The following is a 22,402-nucleotide window of genomic DNA, read 5'->3' as shown; positions in this document are numbered from 1 at the left end:
GACAGATACCAAAAGTGTCTCTTAGCAACTGTGAGAGCACTTTTTTGACATCTGCATTTGGGTAAGTGCTCGGAAGCTGTAGCTTATCCAAATCATTCTTTGGAGCCCATCGACTTATAATTGCCTCGTGCAAAAAGCGAACATATATGAGGCTGACAAAATGTGCAACTCGTTTCATTCCTTTCAATTCTCGTTGAGGAATATTCAACCGTTTAGTGAAGAGGACAATTTTAAGTGCATATATTGCCTTTGCCATACACCTTGCTTGATGCAGAGCCCCTGGGATCCTAAAAACTGAAGTCGCTTTTAGACCAACCTCCTAGGTACAGGAGTGAGAGTAGTAATAAAAGTGATCAATGTGTGCAACAACCAAATATTATCCAATCTTCTTTATTTTACATCATAGAGACTCGGGGTGTAAGCAAAGTCATATGAAAATCACATCTTTGGAAAAATTTAACACCCTATAGGGGAGGTTTCCCAAGAAAACACTACTTTCTTCAGTAAAGAAAATGCAAATTTGTTTAAAATGTGTTCAGTGTAAAACACTAGTTTGTGTAATTGGTCCCTATTATACAAACTATCCTATACATTGGCATATAATCAGACATGAAGCACATAGTCATCTAAAGCAATGCTATAAACATATCAGAAGCAGTAGATCTTGTCACTCGGGTTATATTCATTGTATTCTATTTGATGCAATACAGTACACTGTGTTGCCTATTTGCAGCAAATGTATGTATTTGAGCCAAGGGCAAACTGCACCGAATTACATTTTGAATCATCTAATTGCAAACATTAATTCTTTTTCATTTCTTTCTTCAGCTTGGCTAGGTGACTCAGACATGCATCCCTCCATTCTCTCCGTGCTTTAAGCTGATCAGGTTTATCGGTCTGGTCCTCCCACAATGCCTGCAAAAAACATGAAATATGGATTGAATCAGCTCTTGTCAAGATGCCTCACATGGATACAATCCAAGCTATTGTCTCAGTCTTACAATGTGGAAGCGATGCTCGAGGAGCAGCCCATCCAAGATAATGATGCAACAAATAGGTCCACATTTTATCTGCACACAAATTAGCGAGTCTACAGAAGAAGGTGGGAAAGAAATGTATGCGAAATTGTATGAAACTGCTAATACTTGGTCCACTGATGAACACGTATTTGAAGGACACTTGTGGATTCCACAGAATCTGATTCAACAAATGTTGTGAAGTCATCATCAGATTTACTAGGCATCACTATACTGACTGGTGATGTCCAGGGCTTTGAGTTCCTTATTGTTGGCCATACAGTACAGGCTCTGTATGTACGGAAATATACTACCACAAGAGAATACCTTCAGATATATGGAGTCTAATGGAACAGGCCGCATATGAATCAGAGCTATATAATGGTACAGTAGAGCTCTCATGCACCTCAAAAAAATAAATAAAAGCTTTTAAAATCAACGTGGATCCCGCGCTAATTTTAAAAGTGTGTTTTCAAAACCAGTTGTTTGAACGTACCCCAACGTATCGCTACCTTCAGACTCCTGTTTCCCCTTATAACTCTGCTTTCAGCTTTTACACTTATCTGCTGTGACACATGTTCCCAGGTGCCGGATGACACTTGTATCTGACAACTTACGAGTAGCAGAGATCTTTCACTATTCATTCACCCATGAAAATCATTTGGCAGCTTCAACTCAAAGGATGCATTCCCACGGTGCAGTCTGTGGTTTACTACATGTTTTCCATGATTATTGCTTTAAAACCCAAAACATTTTTTCAATTGGGGCCTCATCAGCCAGAATATGGTGATGTCTCACCAATAGTCCATGCCAAAATCTTAAATCCTATTTATCTGTAATTTCTTTGCTGTTCATACATTTTGTTAAAAAAATTAAAAAAATACAGTAATAACCTTAATTTTTTCCCCCATTATACTTACAAAATAGGTACTTGCAGTTCACGTATAGCTCCTCCCGCCCAGCTAGTTACATAGACACTCCCCTATCACTGCATTGCCCACAGACATAACATTACAGGAAATAAAAAAGAGCGGCATGGGCATGGTCATGTGACCATCGCCCAGAATGGGAGACGGGAGCAATAAAGGTAAAAGAAATACAATACAAAATTACAGTGACCTCCATAAAGGATTTTAAAGGCTGTTGGTACAAATAGGAAAACCCCTTAAAGTATACTAATGAACTGTGGTTATGCATCTATACCAGGACATTGCTATTACAGGCAGTACTTGATACATACCTGGTCAATTTTCTTCGCAACATCACCTGAAAAAGTTGGAACTGGTCCAAAAGTTTCCAAGACTCGTTTTATCCCTTCTCCATAGCGTTCACAGTAGCTTTCAAAGCCTGGAACAGATTAATAGTTTAGTCTTGGAGGGCAATAACCTATTTTTAATAAGAATTAAATATCTACTGCATATATATATAATTAGTTTATGACGTTTAGAACAGGAAGAAGAATATGTTTCAATACTTAAAGTGAACAAGTTTAAAGGGGTTCTCCTCAGGACAGGTCATCAATATCAGATCAGCGCGGTCCGATACCTGGCACCCCTGCTGATCAGCTGTATGAGGAGACGGTGCGTGCAGTGCACACGTGCCCTCTCCCTTCCTGCTCACCACTGCTTTGCTATAGACAGCAGCAGTGAGAAGGAAGAGAGCTGTCTCCTCATACAGCTGATCAGCAGGGGTGCCGATCGTCGGAGTCCCACCGATCTGATATTGATTACCTATTCTGAGGATAGGTCATCAATATAGGTGAGCCCAGAGAACCCCTTTAGTAAAAAAAAAAAAAAAAAACTTTCAAAATGCCATATAATTAATTTTTGTAATATACTTTATTATTCTCTTCAAAAAGGCACCTGAAGTCTATAGTACGGTGTCTATAGCACTTTTGAATATGTACCCTTGTACACCGCTGACATGATCCAGTATTCACACTAGATGATTATCAAGGCTTATCTATTCTTTCCTCGTACATTGACCTCTGCACAGGTCACAGAGCATGCCTAGAAGAAGTCAGTGAGGTCCCCTCCTGACTATTGTGTCTATTGCCCATGGGGCTGCTGTACAGCAATTTTCTTAAAGGGGTTGTCTCACTTTAGCAAATAGCATTTATCATGTAGAGGAAGTTAATACAAGGCACTTACTAATGTATTGTGATTGTCCATATTGCTTCCTTTGCTGACTTGATTAATTTTTCCATCACATTATACTCTGCTCGTTTCCATGGTTACGACCACCCTGCAATCCAGCAGTGGTGGCAGTGCTTGCACACTATAGGAAAAATCATTAGCCTATGTGTGGTCTCACAGTCCCAGCCTCCAGAGAAGCCAGCACTTTTACCTATAGTGTGCAAGCATGACCACCACTGATGGATTGCAGGGTGGTCGTAACCATGGAAACAAACAGAGTATAATGTGATAAAAAAAATAATCAAGCCAACAAAGGAAGCAATATGGACAACAACAATAGATTAGTAAGTGCCTTGTATTAACTTTCTCTACATGATAAATGCCACTTGCTGAAGAGAGAAAACCCCTTTAAGCTTTCTAAATGCTGTTAAGAAAAGCTCAGGCAAGATGGCTGCCCCCATAATCATATTCAGGAAATGGAATAAAAAAAATCTGTAACCAGAAAAAAAAATCCAATTAGTAAACAGGATATGTGTTTGTATCTGGTTTTAATTGGCAGCTAAAATTTTTGGTGACACATTTCCTTTAAGTCAACACTTACAATTATCTAAAGTAATGGACACACTTCCTTGATGAGTAGAAACAATAGATCAGGGGAGGCGCTGGGAAATTCAATTTCCTACTACTTTCCTTATCAGGAAACATAAAGACCATTTTACACATCCCGATGAAGCAGGCGATTGTTGGGACGAAAGCATTCCCTCCCGATAACTTCCTGCTTGATATACATGCAGCAATCACTTCCACTGTATGGAGATGAGTGATGACTACTGCTATAGCTCATCCTCATGCAGATTCATTGGTACTGGGCTGCAGATTGTGCTGTGCAAAAATTCTGTCAGAAATAAAGATTGAGGAATCCGAATGAACGATTGTTTCACCGAAGAACAAGCATTTCGCTCATTGATCAGGTGACTGGCGACACCTTTACATGGGCAGATTATCAGGAATGAGCGTTCATAGTGTAAAGCCACCTTAAGTCTGTATTTCCTGCACCATAAACTACTGCAGGTGACTTTCTAAATACTGCGGAAGGTTTTAGAGAAAATGACTAGGAACTATGGCTGTCTGCTCTGCTGATGGATCACTCTTAGGGTCCATTCACACGTCAGTATTTTTACCTTTCCAGATAAACGTTCCTGTTTTTTGCGGATCCGAAAATCTGGATGACATGAGGATGCTTTTAGCATGTCTTCCGCATTTTTGACGGATCCATTGACTAGAATGGCATGACGGAACACAAAATCGGACAAATAGTAGGACAGGGTATATTTTTTTCCTGGATCCGAATAAACGGAACCCACGGAACGGAACGGAATCACGGAATCGGAGAGCACCATGAGTGCTGTCCAATTATTTGCGGATTCCATTGAAAATGAATGGATCCGCATAACGTTCCGTTTTTAATCGGAACGGATGCGGAACACCAAAACGGACGTCTGAATGGACCCTTAGTCTGATAAGGATAGGAAAATGCATATATCAAAATTCCCTACTTATAAAAGAGACCGTCTCTTCAGTGCACCTAAATTAAATAAAGTAATTTTGCAAATAATTCGGTTGGTTGACTTCGAGAGTTGGGCCATATTTATTGAGGCTTGGGCCCCGGATCTTTTGAGACCCTAACAACGCCCCTGCCACATAGTAACGCACATGCTTTTTTAAAATCTGTTTTAATTTTCTGATTACATATTTCTTTATTGTATTTCCTGAACATGATTATGGAGGCGGCCACCTTGCCTGAACTGTTCTTAACAGCATTTAGAGAGCATTAACAAAAACTGCTTTACGGCAGCCCCATGGTCCATAGACACAATGGTCAGGAGGGGACCTCATTGACTTCCATGGGAGAGTTTTCTAGGCATGCTCTGTGACCTGTGCAGAGGTCAGGAGGGAGCTGATAAGCTGTGATATTACATATTGTGAATGGTGGATCCTGTCTTATCTATACACAGAGGTGATATAATGAGACTGCGATGATAAGCAGATAACTGCAGTAAAGTGATCTGTACAGACTAAGAAGTGGCACCTGTTATTATGCTTAGTAGCCAGCGTGAAAACTGTGGATTTATGTTTTTTGTTTAAATATAGATATTAATATGGAAAATTAAAAAATAACTTAAAAAAATTCTTAAAGGCGACAAAAGGAAGGAAGCATGACTGCAGGATCTGACTGCTTGGAGTTTGTAGTCTGTTACCATGGAGACACATGGATCTAGATAGTAGCTGCATACTCAAAATGGTCAAATATTTTCAATCAAGACTATTTTGTAGAGTTGCTTTTTTTTACTAGTTGCAAAGGTGGATATGACCTTTAAGAAATAAATCTTGCAGTATAATTAGTAGTAAGTGTAACTCACTGTTCCCATCATCAGTGCTTCTTAGTTACATGAATGAAAAGCTCTGGGACTTGTACACAGATCACAGATCAGCAAAGGAATCAGTTCACACTACTATCATGTTCTACTATTAGATCCTATTTTGTTGCTACTCTCGCTAAAATAAAGAACAAATTCTTCTTTCCCTGAGCTACAACATTATAGTCTATTCAGCACTCAGGTTTCTGTCTGACCAGAGTCTGGTGCACTCATTGTCAGGTTTATTTTGTCTTTAGGATCCAGTCCAATTTACCTTTTAGCCAAAGGTCCCAAAGGATGTACAGGACATTCTTCACCTTTAGAACAAAGATAGGACACAGAAACCTGACCCTTGACATCATAATATTAAGCTACTGACATCTCCATATTTGATTCAAATATAAACTACTGTCCTAACTGGTACATATACCACTGAAATCTCACATGTGATATTCTTGGGCTTCCCTAATTCAGTGAGCTAAACTAGATATATAGATTCACATCACATTTGGTGGAGATGACAGACATATCAACCGCATGCTTATAGAGATGCAAACTGTCAGGAATGTGGGATTAAAGGTTATCCCAGTCAAAAGGACAATTTTCCCCATTAAATGGGTTGTGTCATCTCAGACATTGGTGGCATATCGAAAGAGAGCGGACTGCATATGCAATGCATGCTCCTCATACACTTCTATGGCTCAGCTATTTTTGGATGTCCAATAGCAGTGAATAGAGAGTGGCCGTCCATGCGTGGTGCGCTCATTATAGAGATAAGAGCACGTCCCAGAGATGTCCTGCATGCAGGACTTTTGTCTCCGCTCCAAAATCATCTTCTGAGCGTAAACCTAATGGACCCCATTATAGTCTATGGGGTCCGTAGGCTCCGCTCGGCTCAGTTATGTTCCCAATCCGTCCTTTCCGTTCTCCTGCTCCTATAACGGAGCAGGAGAACGGAAAGGCTGAACGCTGGTGTGAACGAAGCCTAAGTCTGCACAGATCACTTTTCAGTAATCTCACATTACAGTATTAGAACAACATAAATCATATGATAGATAGATAGATACACATTCACAATATGTGATATTGTAGTGCTTTGGAGCATGGATACTTTGAAGTTTGGAGATTTGTGGACATTTGCCTCATTTCCCATATGCAAAGTCCTCAACTCTTTACTTTATTTCACTTTATAGGGTTAACTTATACCATTTAATACTGTGTAACTGCATTTTATATGTTTGTTGTGTTATCTATCCTGTTCATTTGCACTATGATTAATAAACCCTGAGAGACTTTGGGGACTTTCTAGATAATAATGAGAAGCTAGCAATTTTCCACAGTTACTATATGGTTTAAAGAAGAGCATGTTTTGGAGGGAAAAAGACAGACTTGCTTACCACCAAAACCAGACAGACTGATCTTTTGAATGCCACGTGCTGTTATGTTATTATGTCTGAAAACCTGTTTTTGTCTGGCAAAATTGTTGTTTCATTGCTATTGAGTATCACCGAAGCTCTAATGCAAGTCTATGAGAGACCAGAATTGTAACATTGTATTTGTTTGTGTTGAGTTTCTCCACCCCTCCTACTATAAGGTTCTAGTTCTGCTAGAAACTGTATATAAGGAGAGAAGTCAGAGCCCCTAGTGTTCAGCAGTTAAGGATCAGTGCATAGAAGAAGAGACTCTGCCAGACTACTTGACTGACCAGAAGTCAACGCTGAGACAGGGACAATCAGCCACAGACCCTGGATCACTAACCTTGGGCCAGGGTACCAGCCTACTGAGAGACAGAGGGACAGCTAGCTAAGGCCTTTCCTCAGCATCAAACGCTTCTTCTGTCAGGGAGGAGACTGGAGAAGCCAGCCCTATACCTTGCCTGTATTCCTCCAGTAAAGAAGCACACTGGTTAACTGCAGACCCTGACTCTCTGGACTTAATTCCCAATTGGGTTCACCATGCCGTACCATCCCTTCCAGAGAGCAGCAACACGTAGTGATACCTCAACAGTGTGTGGGGGACCCAGCACAGCATTAGGGCCACCCCAAACCTGGCCACTGCAATATCGTAGGCTATCTACTCCCTCCTGACCTCTGCACAGGTCACAGAGCATGCCTAGAAAACTGCCATCAAAGCCAATGAGGGTCCACTCTTGTCCATTGTGTCTATGGCCCTACTGTAAAGCCCATCTCTAAATGCAGTTAACAACAGTTCAGCCAAGATGGCTACTTCCATATTCATGTTTAGGTAATAGAATAAAAAAATCTGCAATCAGGAAATAATATGATAAATGAAATGATTAGGGAAAAAAAATGTGTCACTATTTAACTTCCTGAAATAAATCATACATGACACATTCCCTTTAAAAGGGTTTTTGCACGCTGCTGTACAAGAAGTGATATTGCTCAGGTACGTGGCGTCTCTGCTACACCTGCTCTTTCGTCAGGATGGACTTACTCATATATTTTATGTAAAAGTCAGGCAACTATACATAAGAAAGAGTTGAGAAATATACCTACAATCATACAATGTAAATTAGGTTTATAATATTCAGCATTTTTTTTACCATGGGTGGAGGTAAGCCAGTAAATGTTCATTTGTGGTCATTATGACTTATAATGCAGTGATAAAAGCCCGTATAATAAGACATATGCTCAAGTGAAAAAAAAAAAAAAGCTATTAATGCAATGACAGTGCAATGTTATAGAGTGTTATGTATTGAATTTTTCCTTCTCGTCATGATAATACCTTCTGCATTGAGATGCGCGGTTTCCAAAGGACCAAGAAAAGCATATCTCATTCCCAGACCTTCAGACATGACGATGTCCACGTCCCTCGGTGAAATCACTCCATCCTGTTTCAAAAGACCGCAGCAATAGAAAGTTAAAAAAATCTATTCTCACTGTGACAGCTTCATAATTTTTTTTTATTTTATTACAACATTGATTTCTAAGCAGCACCAAAGACATATTATATTCACTCATATAAGTCCCTCTGCTTGCTTAAAATCCTATATGAAACTCATGTGGTCATGGGAGACCATACAAACTCCATCCAGGTAATGATGCAGGGGAGGACTGGGAACTTAAAGAGACTCTGGAAAAAAGACAAAAATTGACCCAATGTTGTAGGAGAGATCAAATTCACATAAGGTAGGGCAACAGAAGTAGGCAGAGACAACAGAAGTAGGTGGTGCCAGCAATCTCATAGTGCAGCACAAAATACCACCCCAGAAGAACTAAATACCACAGTGCAGCATAAAATACTGCTTCCCCCACCACAGTGACGATGGTAATTAACAGGAGTGTCTAGAAACCCCCATCTCCGGCAATGGGGACAAGCAGTTATGTTGTTTTGCATAATGCAGGAATTATGCACTCAACTGGCGATAATGCCGATCGTAGACTTTTAACCCCTTCGATGCCGTGGTCAAACATGAACACAGTATCTGGAGGCGCAAAAATCCAGAAGCGTTCGCTTCTTGGTGTGTTCTGGCTCCCCCCCGGCAAGGATCGGAGGTGCTGGATGCACTGTGTGGCAGCCTCTGTCCTCCTGAGTGACAAGAGGCTGCCGCACACTGGTTCCTACAGAGCGCATGCCTGTGGCAGGGCTCCATAAGAACTCAGTATAATCCTAATGCATTGGAGTGTATGAGAGAAGCAATCTGATGATTGCTGGTTATAGTTCCCCATGGGAACTATAAAAAAAAAGTGTTAAAAAAAAGGTAAATAAAATAAAGGTTTTAAAGAAAAAATAAAAATAAAGTTCACATCACTTCCTTTCCCAAAATGAAAATAAAAATACATAAACAATAAAAAAATACAAATCCTGAGCATTGCCATGTGCGAAAACGCCTATACTATTAAGATCTTAAAATATTTATCCCATAAGGCAAACAGCAAAACAGAAAAAGAGTCAAACTGGCAGATTTACCGTTTGTTTTCATCGCTTCATCTCCCGCAAAAATTTAAATACACACACCAAAATGGTATCAATAAAAAGTACAGATAGCCCCACAAAAATGAGCCCTCACACAGCTCCATACACATAACTACAAAAAAAAATGTTATAGGGGTCAGAATATGGCGACGAAAAGAAAAAAGAAAAAAAAAATTATTTTATTTATTTATTTTTTTCAGTATTAAAACGCAAGGCAAACTATACATGAAAGTAACAGGTCAGTTTTACCACATAGTGAATGCTGTAAAAAAAAAAAAAGTTGCGGAATTGCATTTTTTTTCTAATTTCATCCCATTTGGATTTTTTTTTCCAGCTCCTCACTACATTGTATGCAATATTAAATGGTAGCATTACAAAGTGCAACTTCTCCCACAAAATACAAGCCCCCATTCGGCTATGTAAATGAAAAAAAAAAAAAAAAAGTTTTGACCCCAGAACGGCAGGGAGTGAAAAACGAAACCGCAGAAAACAAAAAAAACCTCTGGGGCTCAAAGGGTTAAAGGGGTTTTCTGATATATTTTAACTGATAACCTGTCTTATGGATACCTGCAGCAGTGATCTGCTCTGCATGGGAACAAGCGATCACTGCAGCGATGCTTGTCCCCATACCGGTTAATTGTTTCTGGGCAGCAGATCTCTGCTCGATTTGCTGTCCAGAAAGACGCAATCACCCAATGAACACGTGTTTGCTCATTCATCGGGTGATCGCTGGCACCTTTACATGGGCCAATTATCAGGAACGAGTATTTCTGTAAACACTGATTCCCAGTAATTGGCCAGACTGTCGACCCATGTAAAAGGACAATAACACTCTCAACAATGAGTATGCAGAACAATGGTGGGTGTGATTTCCTATTTCCTGTTTCAGTTCCTTGAATCATTGGGCGTTGCCTAACTGTGGTCTGCGTGTACAAGCTACGGAAAGATCATGATGAAATCTTGCATGCTTCCTTCTTTGTTACAGTCCGATATACAAATGTTCTATTGGAAGATGACATCCCTACAGTCCATATAAGGGTCCATTCACACATCCGCAAAATGGGTCCGCATCCGTTCCGCAATTGACCCATTCAAAAGATGCGGACAGCACACAGTGTGCTGTCCGCATCCGCACTTCCGTTCCTCGGCCCCGCAAAAAAATAGAACATGTCCTATTCTTGTCCGCAGACACAGACAGTTGTGGACGTGTGAATGGACCCTAACTGGAATATAGACTATTGTATTCTCCTCTAAATGAAATACATCCTGATCACAGTACAGGGAAATTTCCCTGTGGGCCGATGCCCAGGGGGCTGTCCAAGTCCTTCTCAAGACCGCCAGTCGGGTACAAAGCAATTTGATGTGCTCAGCATTAAATAACACTTCAAGCATCTGGTACTTATGCACCTGGCCAGCAGAAGAAAGAGCCCTCCTGCATTCAACCATTTTGCCTTCCTCAGGACGGGGATAGAGTTTACTGGTGCAGTGGGGGTGGCAGTATTTTGAGCTGCAATGTGTATTTGGTTCTGCTGGGGCAGTATTTTGTGCTGCACTACCATATGGCTGGCCCTGTCTACTTATGTTGGCCCTGACTTTTGTCAATTTGGACGTGCCTATAATGTGGGGCCACTGTTAGTTTTTTTTCTAGGGCCACTTTAAAGGGGTATTCCCAGCACAGACAATGGGGGCATATCCCTACCACCTTCCCCGCTCCACTCTTGGCGTAGGTGTGGGTCTCAGAGGTGGAACCCGCACCTATCAGAAAATGGGGGCATATCCTAGTGAAATACCCCCATTGTCTGTGATGGGAATACCCCTTTATGTTCCTAGTCCGCCTCTGGTATACAGCTTCACAGTTATAGTATAGGATCAGGGAGATCTGTACCATATGGATTTGTAATACAGTCGTGGGCACTTTCTTCAGTCCAGTGATATGACCTCCTATCATGGGTTACTGCAGTACATTACTGTGAGTGTATTAATACCATGATCTTGTTGTGTAATGCTGTGGTAAGAAGGAATGACATCACACACCCGTACACAACCTAGAAGAGCAAGTCTGGAAGACAGAACAATGGAGGAAACCCCAGAACTGCACAATGCTTGCAGTAAACCTGTATTTTTGCTCAAAGTTTTTTTTTTTACTCAATAGTGGAAATCTATCAGTCTTCAACCCCTGTGGACCAGAATGAGATGCACCCAATTTAAAGGGGTGATTTAATAATTAATACTGATGACCTATACAATGGATAGATTATCAATATCAGATCGGTGGGGGTCCGACACCAGCTCCTCCGCCGATCAGCTGTTAGAAGAGGCCGGCGCTCCATGAGGCCATGTGACGTCACTGTACACCCCTTTAGATACCATTAAAAAGCAGGTAAAGTCGCAAATTATGACGAAAATATGGTTAGTGCCATAATTTGGGACTTTCTTACACCACAATAGTGGCTTTGATAAATGTCCCCCAATATTCATAGAAAACAAATTAAAAAAAAAAATCTTGGTTGTTTCTTTTTGGCAGTACTGTGCCATTGAAAATAAAATACAAAATGCTGTCCTTCTGTAGCAGTCAGCACTGAGAGATAAAACTATATAGATAGGTAATCCATTGTCAGTTTACTGGCGCAGTGAGGGGTAGATGTTATCTGTTGGAATAATTGTAGATGTACAATTGGGATAACAGTTTTTGTGTAGAAGAGCATTGCATTGATGCTGCTACGGGGCCCAAACTCAGAAAGCGGCCCAGTTGGAGGACAAATTGATTTATTTTCAGGGCTCAGCGAGTATGATGCTCCTAGTCCTAGCACTGCTATTGCTTACCGCTCCCTGGTCTTCTCCTCCGGGCGTCTGAGCTGCACTAAGTCCTGGCAGCGCACAGCTTCAGGACGGGGTGTAGTGTGCACTATGACCTGATGCTGTACAACGTCAGGTCAATGTGTAGTGCATACCTAGACACAGTGCTGTATGAAGAGAGGGGAGTATTTTTTTTTGTCAGGGCTCTACATTAAGGGGACCAAGGAGGGGCGTTTAAAAATTTGCTGTGGGGCCCAGTCAGTTCTAGTTACACCACTGACAAAGCATACTGGGCCATATTGACTCAAGTTCTACAGATATTGGGGGTCATTTATCAAACTGGTGTAAAGGAAACAATGTCACTTAAAGTTTCATTTTTGTCCTAAAATTGAACAGATGTCTTGAAAATTAACCTAGGTCTAGGTCTTGGACTAAAAGGTCCATTACATAAGTCAATAATTACTCAAATTCCAACGCTGGCGATATATTTAGCATGTTAATAGTCTAGTGTAAGTGCATCAAGTGACTCAACGACTGTAACACTCGTTCAACAGTTGGAAAATCTTAGACGTGAACGTAAAAACTATTTGTAAGTCATTATTATATTGTCCAAAGTAAATGGGAATCGTTGGTTATTTAAAAGATATGGTTAATATAATGAGTAGTATAATGAATGTCAAACGAGACCTCGTCTGAATACGATTTAACCATCACACAATGATTTTAAAACAAATATTTAGACGATAATTGTTCAGTTTAAATGCCTGTTTTCTTAAAGGGGTTGTCCAATCTTACACACTGGTGGCATATCTTTAGGATAGGTGCAGAATTGCAGATCCTGCCTCTGGGACTCCTATCTGTCTCTAGAACTGGGCCCCAAAAGTGAATAGAAAGCACACTGAGCAAGTGCAGCCACCCTTCATTCACGTCTATGGCTCAGCTATTCCCAGAACTCCCATAAGGTGAATGGAGAGGTGTCTGCGTGCCCGCTTTTTGGAACTGCCATAGAAGTGAATGGAGAGCACACTGTGCACATGCACTGTATTCTTCTTTGCTTTGGAGGGCCTATTCTAGAAATAGATGTGGGTCGCGGGACCTGCATTTATCTGACATTGGTGGCATATCCTAGCGATATGCCATCAGTGTTTCAGATGACACAACCCCTTCAACTGTTAATGCCAGGCACCAATCAGCCCAATATATTTAGCACTGAAAGATCATGAAAACATGTTCAGCCAGTTTGTTCTCACATATGAATGGACAAACTATGCATATAACACACAATAGCCAACATTTGAGAGTAACGTCAGCAGAAGAAGCTCAGCACTCAATCACTCCCGGGGCTGCGGTGGGAAAACTAATTGTGACATAGTTAAAGAAAAATCCCAGCAGTCTACTAAGACACAACTAGGCCAGGTGACCACTGAACTTGACGTCACTGGCCTAAAGTCAGCTGCGAAATGGCAGCGGCGCAGTCTTCTAAAACAGCTGATCGGCGGGTGTGGCGGGTGTTGGACTGGACCCCAACCAATTAGATACTAGTGACGAATCCAGATGATAGGTCAGAAGTATAAAAAAGTTGGAAAACTCCTTTAAGGCCTCATGCACACGACCGTTTTTTTTTAAGGTCCGCAAAAACGGGGTCCGTAGGTCCGTGATCCGTGACCGTTTTTTCGTCCGTGGGTCTTCCTTGTTTTTTGGAGGATCCACGGACATGAAAAATGAAAAAAAAATCTAAGTCAAGTTTGCCATTGAAATGATAGGAAAAAACGGACACGGATCACGGACACGGATGACAATCTTGTGTGCATCCGTGATTTTTCACGGACCCATTGACTTGAATGGGTCCGTGAACCGTTGGCCGTGAAAAAAATAGGACAGGTCATATTTTTTTCACGGCCAGGAAACACGGATCACGGATGCGGCTGCCAAACGGTGCATTTTCCGATTTTTCCACGGACCTATTGAAAGTCAATGGGTCCGTGGAAATAAACGGAAAACGGCACAACGGCCACGGATGCACACAACGGTCGTGTGCATGAGGCCTAAATGTGTGTTCATGAATTGTCACAAGTTAAACGATAAGGGCTATAGACAGTGGCGTAACTAGAGATGACTGAGCCCCACAGCAAATTTTTTTACGTTTCCCCCACCCCCAGCAACTTCATCACTGACATTAATCCCGGTCTATGTTTGCACAGGGAAATGTTGTAAGTGGCAGGATTCAAATGCAGGACCAATGAGCTGGGTCTCCAAATGTCCAAAATTCCAACACTGTCCAATAAAGCAGGGCACTTTCTTCCAGTGTCCATTACATTTTTTATTTGTGGAGAAGCTTGTACAGATTATAGTTATTATATATTATTAATTATCATAATTTTACAGTTTATAGTAATTGTTGCCAATGTGTTCATATCAGTATTCTGATCTATAGACAGAAATCACTTGGTTAAAATGTTGTTGTCTATCCATGATTTTTGGATAAGTTTTCCAGAAAAAATAAATAAAAATCAGGTTGGCCGCTGGGGAAAATGACCTCCTATAAAAAAATAGATGAAAAGTTGATCTACTCTACAACTAACTGATTACTGATATAATGTATCACTCATTACCGTTTTCCATGTTTCTGCTCATAGTAGAAGCCTCTGAACTTTTTTTGTGAGCAAGTTCTTCTCTGTTCTGCATCTGTGCCGGGACATCCAGTCTCATTTTATTACATTTACCAGGCTGCATTGCTAGCAACCCAGCCAGCTCTGTATCGCTCCCCTACACGTGTGCCGGCCACTACGTTTAGTACTATTGGCTGCCGCATGTTGAAGAGATATGAAAACCAATGCATATCACAAAGAACATCAGGCACATGTGCAATGGCTGGTGGGTACGGCACATGCAGGGAAACCTATTGGTGCATGCGCAGTACAAGAAAAGGGAAGGTTGGACCACAGTGAGTGGCGTCCGAGAGGACGGACCAGAACACTGACCTGCAGATGCTTATGGATGCAGATGCTTATGGATGTGATTGCTGGCAAAATCACATAACAAGGGAAAATGTGAACATTTTGGAAATGCCAGTACTGTATATTACAAAGTTGCCTATTATCAATTGGATAATTAATTGATTCAAGGTATTGGTTCTTGGTAAACCTTTTAAAGTCTCCACTGAATGGCAGAACACATACTATCACACTATATATTGTGTCTACCGTGCACATACTGTACCTGGACAAGTCTCCATGCCTCACTAATCACTGCATACTGAAGTCGATTCAGCACAAACCCATCTGTCTCCTTCATTAGTTTTACAGGTGACTGACCAATTTTCTTCATGAGGGCATACGTTCTCTCCACTGTGACTGGTTCTGTCTGTGGGTGGGGAACCAATTCAACCAAGGGAACATAATATGGTGGATTCACCTGTTAAGAAGAAGAAAGGAGACCAATTTTTATTTACAGAACCACTGGACCTTACCCATGTTTGCACATGGTCCGACTAGACCACCAGATGGAAAGAGGCTATTTTCTGTCTTCTGTCAGATATTCCTAGCCATATCCCATTCCCACTTAAGGCTAGTTTCACACTAGCCCTTAAATGATCCGGCAGGCTGTTCAGGCAAGCAGCAGTTTTTGTCTGGCTGAATCCTGCCACTAATGCTGAAAACAGGCTGGATCCCTACCGGGTACCTTTATAGTCAATGGGCTCCGGCGGGGAAAGGTGGTATCTAGCCGGATCATTTTAGCACTAGTATCAAACTAGCCTTACCCTGTACACTTCTCTTGTCACTTTAGAAAGGCAATCAGGTATGTTCAGCCGGCACTCCGATTAGGAGGCGTAGTGCACGCGTCCGAGATAACAATCTCGTATATATTAGAAGAAAAGACCGGCACTCACTGCGTGGTGCACGCGTCCGAGATAACAATCTCGTATATATTAGAAGAAAAGACCGGCACTCACTGAATCTTCTTGCAAACTAAAGCTTTAATCGTCTCATATAAAGTACAGATTCTGTGACGCGCGTTTCGGCTCACAATCCGAGCCTTTCTCAAACAGATATGGCATGCACAAAGTAAAACACTCACGATTTAAATGGACCGCCAAGGCGGAAATTACATCAGGTCACCATGGTAATATAATTAACAAAAGAAGCAGAAACACGTGAAAGAACAGCCCAACTACAGCAACATCGATCCAGACAGCATTGTTATATTCATATATGGAACTCTCCAAAAATTTAAACCAAGGTCAGATGATGCGGTTGGGGGTTCATCACGTTTTCTGAAAAATAGACGAGTTATGACAATAAATATACAAAGTGGAGTTGGCTGTTCTTTCACGTGTTTCTGCTTCTTTTGTTAATTTTATTACCATGGTGACCTGGTGTCATTTCCGCCTTGGGGGTCCATTTAAATTGTGAGTGTTTTACTTTGTGCATGCCATATCTGTTTGAGAAAGGCTCGGATTGTGAGCCGAAACGCGCGTCACAGAATCTGTACTTTATATGTGACGATTAAAGCTTTAGTTTGCAAGAAGATTCAGTGAGTGCCGGTCTTTTTTTCTAAACATTAGAAAGGCAGTGAGAATTTAAAATAATTTTGGACCTAAGGTGAAATCTAGTATTTGTAGGTTACTTTCTAAACGTAGCAATGAATTATCGTAGATGTGAATGGTTGCAGAACTCAAAGGAATCGCTATTTTCATAAACAGCCTAAATGTTCTAGGTTGTAATTAACCTACATCTCTAGAGTTATGTCATGACTTGTAATAAAGCAGAAAAGATGCAGCCTACCAAGTTCAGGACGCAAAACAGCATTTTTATTGCCTTGTACAGCTTGTAAAACACAAAATCCCAATGAATACTAAATGCTGGAATACTTTATCCCCCTGCTTATAAGAGATTAGGGTACTTTCACAGTAGCGTTAGAAGAATCTGGCAGAAATCCGCATGCAAACTGAGATCATCTGTTTCCGGATCCGCATGCGGATTCGTCTGACAAATGCATTGAAATACCGTATCCGTCTCTCCGGTGTCATCCCAAAAAACGGATCCGGTATTTATTTTTTACACATTTTTAAAGGTCTGCGCAGACCGGAAAACCAGATCCATCAATGCAGCAATTTTGAACACTTGTTACCGAATCCGGCATTAATACATTTCAATGGAAATTAATACCAAATCCGGCATTCCGACAAGTGTTCTAGAATTTTAGAATGGATTGCTTTCCATTCAGAATGCATTAGGATAAAACTGATGCGTTTTTTTCCGGTATTGAGCCCCTATGACGGAACTCAATACCAGAAAGCTTTACCGCCAGTGTGAAAGTACCCTTACTTATGTAAAACAGATTCAAAACAATGAGTTAAAGGGGGTTCTCCGCACTCAGATATTGATGGCCTGTCCTCAGGACAGGACATCAATATCAGACCATTGGGGGTTTGACACATGCTATCCCCAGGATTAGTTCTGTGCAGCCACCTGGAACTATACAGTAACTGGAGCAAGAGACACAAGGGGCCGGCAGTGGACCAGCTCACTGCCAAAATGAATCAGGGGCTAACAGACGTGTGCCTAACACAACAGTTCAGTGAACCCTACTGCGTATGGGGCTCCGAAGCAGACAGATGGTCACTTAACCTCTGCTAACAAAGTTGCATCAGCAGAAAAGGCTTTAATTTTCATGTTAGTATCGGAATTGGACCTCCGCTGACTGAGAGGGTTGCCTTCTCCGATGAGTATCATTTTATGCTTCATCAAATGGATGGACATTTGTGTGTCAGGTGAGAAACATCAGAACAAACACCCTGCAACTACTGCTGAAAGAACACAAGCTGGTGTTGGCAGCATTATGGTCTGGGGAATTTTTTTATGGCATTCTCTGGGCCACTCATCCATGGGGAAGGCACTCTCAACCGATTTGGACATGAACCCATCCTTGCAGATCATGTACTTCAAAACATGCTGATTGTCTTGCTGGAAGATCCCAGCTGCCCCAGGGAAAACAATGTTCAACACTGACTGGAAAAGCATGACCAAGAATTCCAAGTACTATACCCTGGCCCCCTAATTCTCCAGACATGAATCCAACTGAGAATCTGTGGGACTACCTTGATCATTTTGTTTGCTCTATGGATCCTTCCTCCATACACTCTTCAGCAGCTGAGGGATGCACTGAAGTCAGCATGGCTCCACATACCTGTGACAACCTACAGTATCTCACAAAAGTGGGTACATCCCTCACATTTTTGTAAATATTTTCTTATATCTTTTCATGGGACAACACTGAAGATATGACACTTTGACACAATGTACAGTAGTCAGTGTACAGCTGTGTAACAGTGTAAATTTGGTGTGCCCTCAAAATAACTCAACACACAGCCATTAATGTCTGAACCGCTGGCAACAAAAGTGAGTACACCCCTAAGTGACAATTTGTGCCTAAAGTGTCAGTATTTCATGTGGTCACCATTATTTTCTGGCACTGCCTTAACGCTCTTGGGCATGGAATTGCCACTGGAATCCTCTTCCACTCCTCCATGACGACATCATAAAGCTGGTGGATGTTAGAGACCTTGTGCCTCTCCACTTTCCTTTTGAGGATGCCCCACGGATGCTCAATAGTGATGAGCGCGAGGTGCCATATTCGATTTCACGAATATTCGATTGAATATTGGTCTTACATTCGTCGAAATCGAATATTTGTCATTATGCTATTTATCACGAATAATATGCAATTTAATTAATCGCGTATTGCGATTTTGTGTATTTTACGAATATTCGCCATATATTCTTGTTTTAGAACGAAGTTATAGCAACATAGTGAATATTCGTAAAATACACATAGACTGCAATTTCACTAATGTAGTGCTATAATCTTTTTTTTTTGTCTCTTTCTGAATCAGAAAGAGACAAAAAAATTAGACAAAAAAAAAAAAGATTATAGCACTACATTAGTGAAATTTCAGTCTATATGTGTAATTTACGAATATTCACTATGTTGCTAAATATTCGTCTTACAATATGTCGATTATAAAAAAATAACTAATATATAGCACTATATCACATATATTAGTTTTTTTGAATATAAATTCCCCCCCCCCCAATTAGTACAGTTATTTCCCTTCTGCATACTCCGACTGCATACTCCGTCCCCGTCACCATGGGAACGCCTGGTGGTTAGAATACACCATCGGATCTGAGTTTTCACGATCTAACTCAGATCCGATGGTATATTATAACCACCAGGCGTTCTCATGGTGATGGGGACGCTTGAAGTTAGAATATACCGCCAGGGCACTGTGATCCGCGCAATTAACCCCTCAGGTGCGGGTTAATTGCACGGATCACAGCGCCCTGTGTGCTCTCCCCCCCCAGTATTAAAATAATTGGTGGCCAGTGCGCCCTAACCCCCCCTCCCCCCAGTATTAAAATCATTGGTGGCAGTGGCCACAGGGTCCCCCTTCCCCCCCGTCATTGGTGGCAGCAGGCAGTTCCGATCGAGTCCCAGCGTAATGGCCGGGCTTCGATCAGTTACCATGGCAGCCAGGACGCTACTGAAGTCCTGGCTGCCATGGTTAGTTAATCACTCAGCAGCATTTACTTACCTGCGGGGCTCTCGTCCTCCTGAGAACTCACAGGTCTATGCGGCACATTGCTGAAGGCATATGCGGCACATAGACCTGTGAGTTCGCAGAAGGAGGAGAGTTCCGCAGGTAAGTAAATGCTGCTGAGTGAAACTGCCTGCTGCCACCAATGACGGGGGGGGGGGAGGAAGGGGGACCCTGTGGCCACTGCCACCAATGATTTTAATACTGGGGGGAGGGGGGTTAGGGCGCACTGGCCACCAATTATTTTAATACTGGGGAGGGGGGGCGCAATGGCGTCCAATTATTTTAATACTGGGGGGAGGGGGCACAGGGCGCTGTGATCCGCGCAATTAACCCGCACCTGAGGGGTTAATTGCGCGGATCACAGCGCCCTGGCGGTATATTCTATATATACAGTTATTTCCCTTCGGCATACTCCTCCCCCAACAAGCGTCCCCGTCACCATGGTTAGAATATACCATCGGATCTGAGTTAGATCGTGAAAACTCAGATCCAATGGTATATTCTAACCACCAGGCGTTCCCATGGTGACGGGGACGCTTGTCAGGGAGGAGTATGCCGAAGGGCAATAACTGTACTAATTGGGGAAAAAAAAAAGAGTATTCTATAAAACGAATATATGTGATATAGTGCTATATATTCGTTTTTTAGAATATTCGTCATTTTTTACCATCTAAACTCTTGATTCCTCCCTGCTTCTTGCTTGTGGGCCAATGAGTCATTGGCCCACAAGCATTTTAAGCAGGAAGGACTTATGTGTTCAGATGGAGGATATAACGAATATATAGCACTATATTCGCAATATTCGCGAATTATCGAAGTTGCGATATTCGCGATTAATATTTGCTATGCGAATATTCGTGCTCAACAGGGTTTAGGTCTGGAAATATGCCTTGGCCAGTCCATTACCTTTTAACCCTCAGTTCCTTTAGCAAGGCAGTGGTCATCTTGGAGGTGTTTGGGGTCATTATCATATTGGAATACTGCCCTGCTGCCCAGTTTCCAAAGGGAGGGGATCATGCTCTGCTTCAGTATGTCAGAGTACATGTTGGCATTCATGGTTCCCTTAATGACCTGTAGCTCCACACAGCCGGCAGCACTCATGCAGCCCCAAACCATGACACTGCCAACACCATGCTTGACTGTAGGCAGGAGACACTTGTCTTTGTACTCCTCACCTGGTTGCCGCCACACATGCTTGACAGCATCTGAACCAAATAAGTTTATCTTGGTCTCATCAGACCACAGGGCTGCGTTCAAGTAATCCATGTCCTTAGTCTGCTTGTCTTCAGCAAACTGTTTGCGGTCCTTCTTGTGCATTATCTTTAGAAGAGGCTTCCTTCTGGAACGACAGCCATGCAGACCAATTGGATGCAGTGTGCGGTTTATGGTCTGAGCACTGACAGTCTGAACCCCCACCCCTTTAACCTCTGCAGCAATGCTGGCAGCACTCATATGTCTATTTTAAAAAGACAACCTCTGGATATGAAGCTGAGTACTTGCACTCAACATCTTTGGTCGACCATGGCGAGGGCTGTTCTGAGTGGAACCTGTCTTGTTAAACCGCTGTATGGTCTTGGCCACATTGCTGCTTCTCAGTTTAAGGGTGTTGGCAATCTTCCTATAGAAGACCAGTGATGGCGAACCTATGGCACGGGTGCCAGAGGCGGCACCCAGAGCCCTCTCTGTGGGCACCCGCAATCTGGAAAAAGTCTATGGTGTACAATATGCCTTAGACTTTTTCTGCCATTCATCATCAGCGCAGGCGCACTATGAACAGCACAGGCAGCGCACTGAATGTAGGCAGGCTATTATAGCTAAATAATAAAGTACATAGAGGATATACTATATTGGACTGCAGTATTCAGGTTAAATTGCTTTGTTGGCACTTTGCAATAAATAAGTGGCTTTTGGGTTGCAGTTTGGGCACTCGGCCTTTAAAAGGTTCGCCATCACTGGTCTATACCATCTTTATGTAGAGCAACAATTCTTTTTTTCAGATCCTCAGAGTGTTCTTTGCAATGAGGAGCCATGTTGAACTTCCAGTGACCAGTATAAGAGTGTGAAAGCTATAACACCAAATTTAATATTCCTGCTCCCCTTTCACACCTGAGGCCTTGCAACACTAATGAGTCACATGACACCGGGGAGGGAAAATGGCTAATTGGGCACAGTTTGGACATTTTTGTTGTCACCGGTTTAGAAATTAATGGCTGTGTGTTGAGTTATTTTGAGGGCACAGCAAATTTACACTGTCAGACAAGCTGTACACTGACTACTTTACATTGTATCAGTGTGTCAGTGTTGTCCCATGAAAAGATATAATAAAATATTTACAAAAATGTGAGGGGTGTACTCACTTTTGTGGCATTGATCCCCAATGAACAAACAAAAAGCCTGTTCATCGGGTGTTGTTCATGCAGACACCTAAATCAATGAATCTGCATGGGGAAAAGCAGTTGCTGTAGCAATCGCTCATCCTATACAGCAGAGGTGATTGCT

At 41.9% G+C, this 22,402-nt stretch overlaps 1 protein-coding gene across 1 annotated transcript in view; it reads right to left on the bottom strand.

Annotated features, from left to right (window-relative positions):
- Positions 1–374: 374 nt before the first annotated feature.
- Positions 375–22,402, bottom strand: part of CRYL1 (crystallin lambda 1) — a 263,185-nt gene continuing 241,157 nt past the window's right edge. The window contains exons 5-8 of the mRNA XM_044284099.1: positions 15,520–15,714; positions 8,314–8,419; positions 2,257–2,363; positions 375–915 (exon numbers count right to left, since the gene is read on the bottom strand). Coding sequence (XP_044140034.1) covers positions 802–915; positions 2,257–2,363; positions 8,314–8,419; positions 15,520–15,714 — 522 coding nt within the window. The 3' untranslated portion in view covers positions 375–801. The remainder of the gene's footprint in view (positions 916–2,256; positions 2,364–8,313; positions 8,420–15,519; positions 15,715–22,402) is intronic.

This window comes from Bufo gargarizans, chromosome 3 (assembly GCF_014858855.1).
Source record: "Bufo gargarizans isolate SCDJY-AF-19 chromosome 3, ASM1485885v1, whole genome shotgun sequence".
Classification (NCBI taxonomy): Eukaryota; Metazoa; Chordata; class Amphibia; order Anura; family Bufonidae; genus Bufo; species Bufo gargarizans.
The sequence above is the reverse complement of the archived record's forward strand: the minus strand, read 5'-3'. Positions and strand labels throughout refer to the sequence as shown.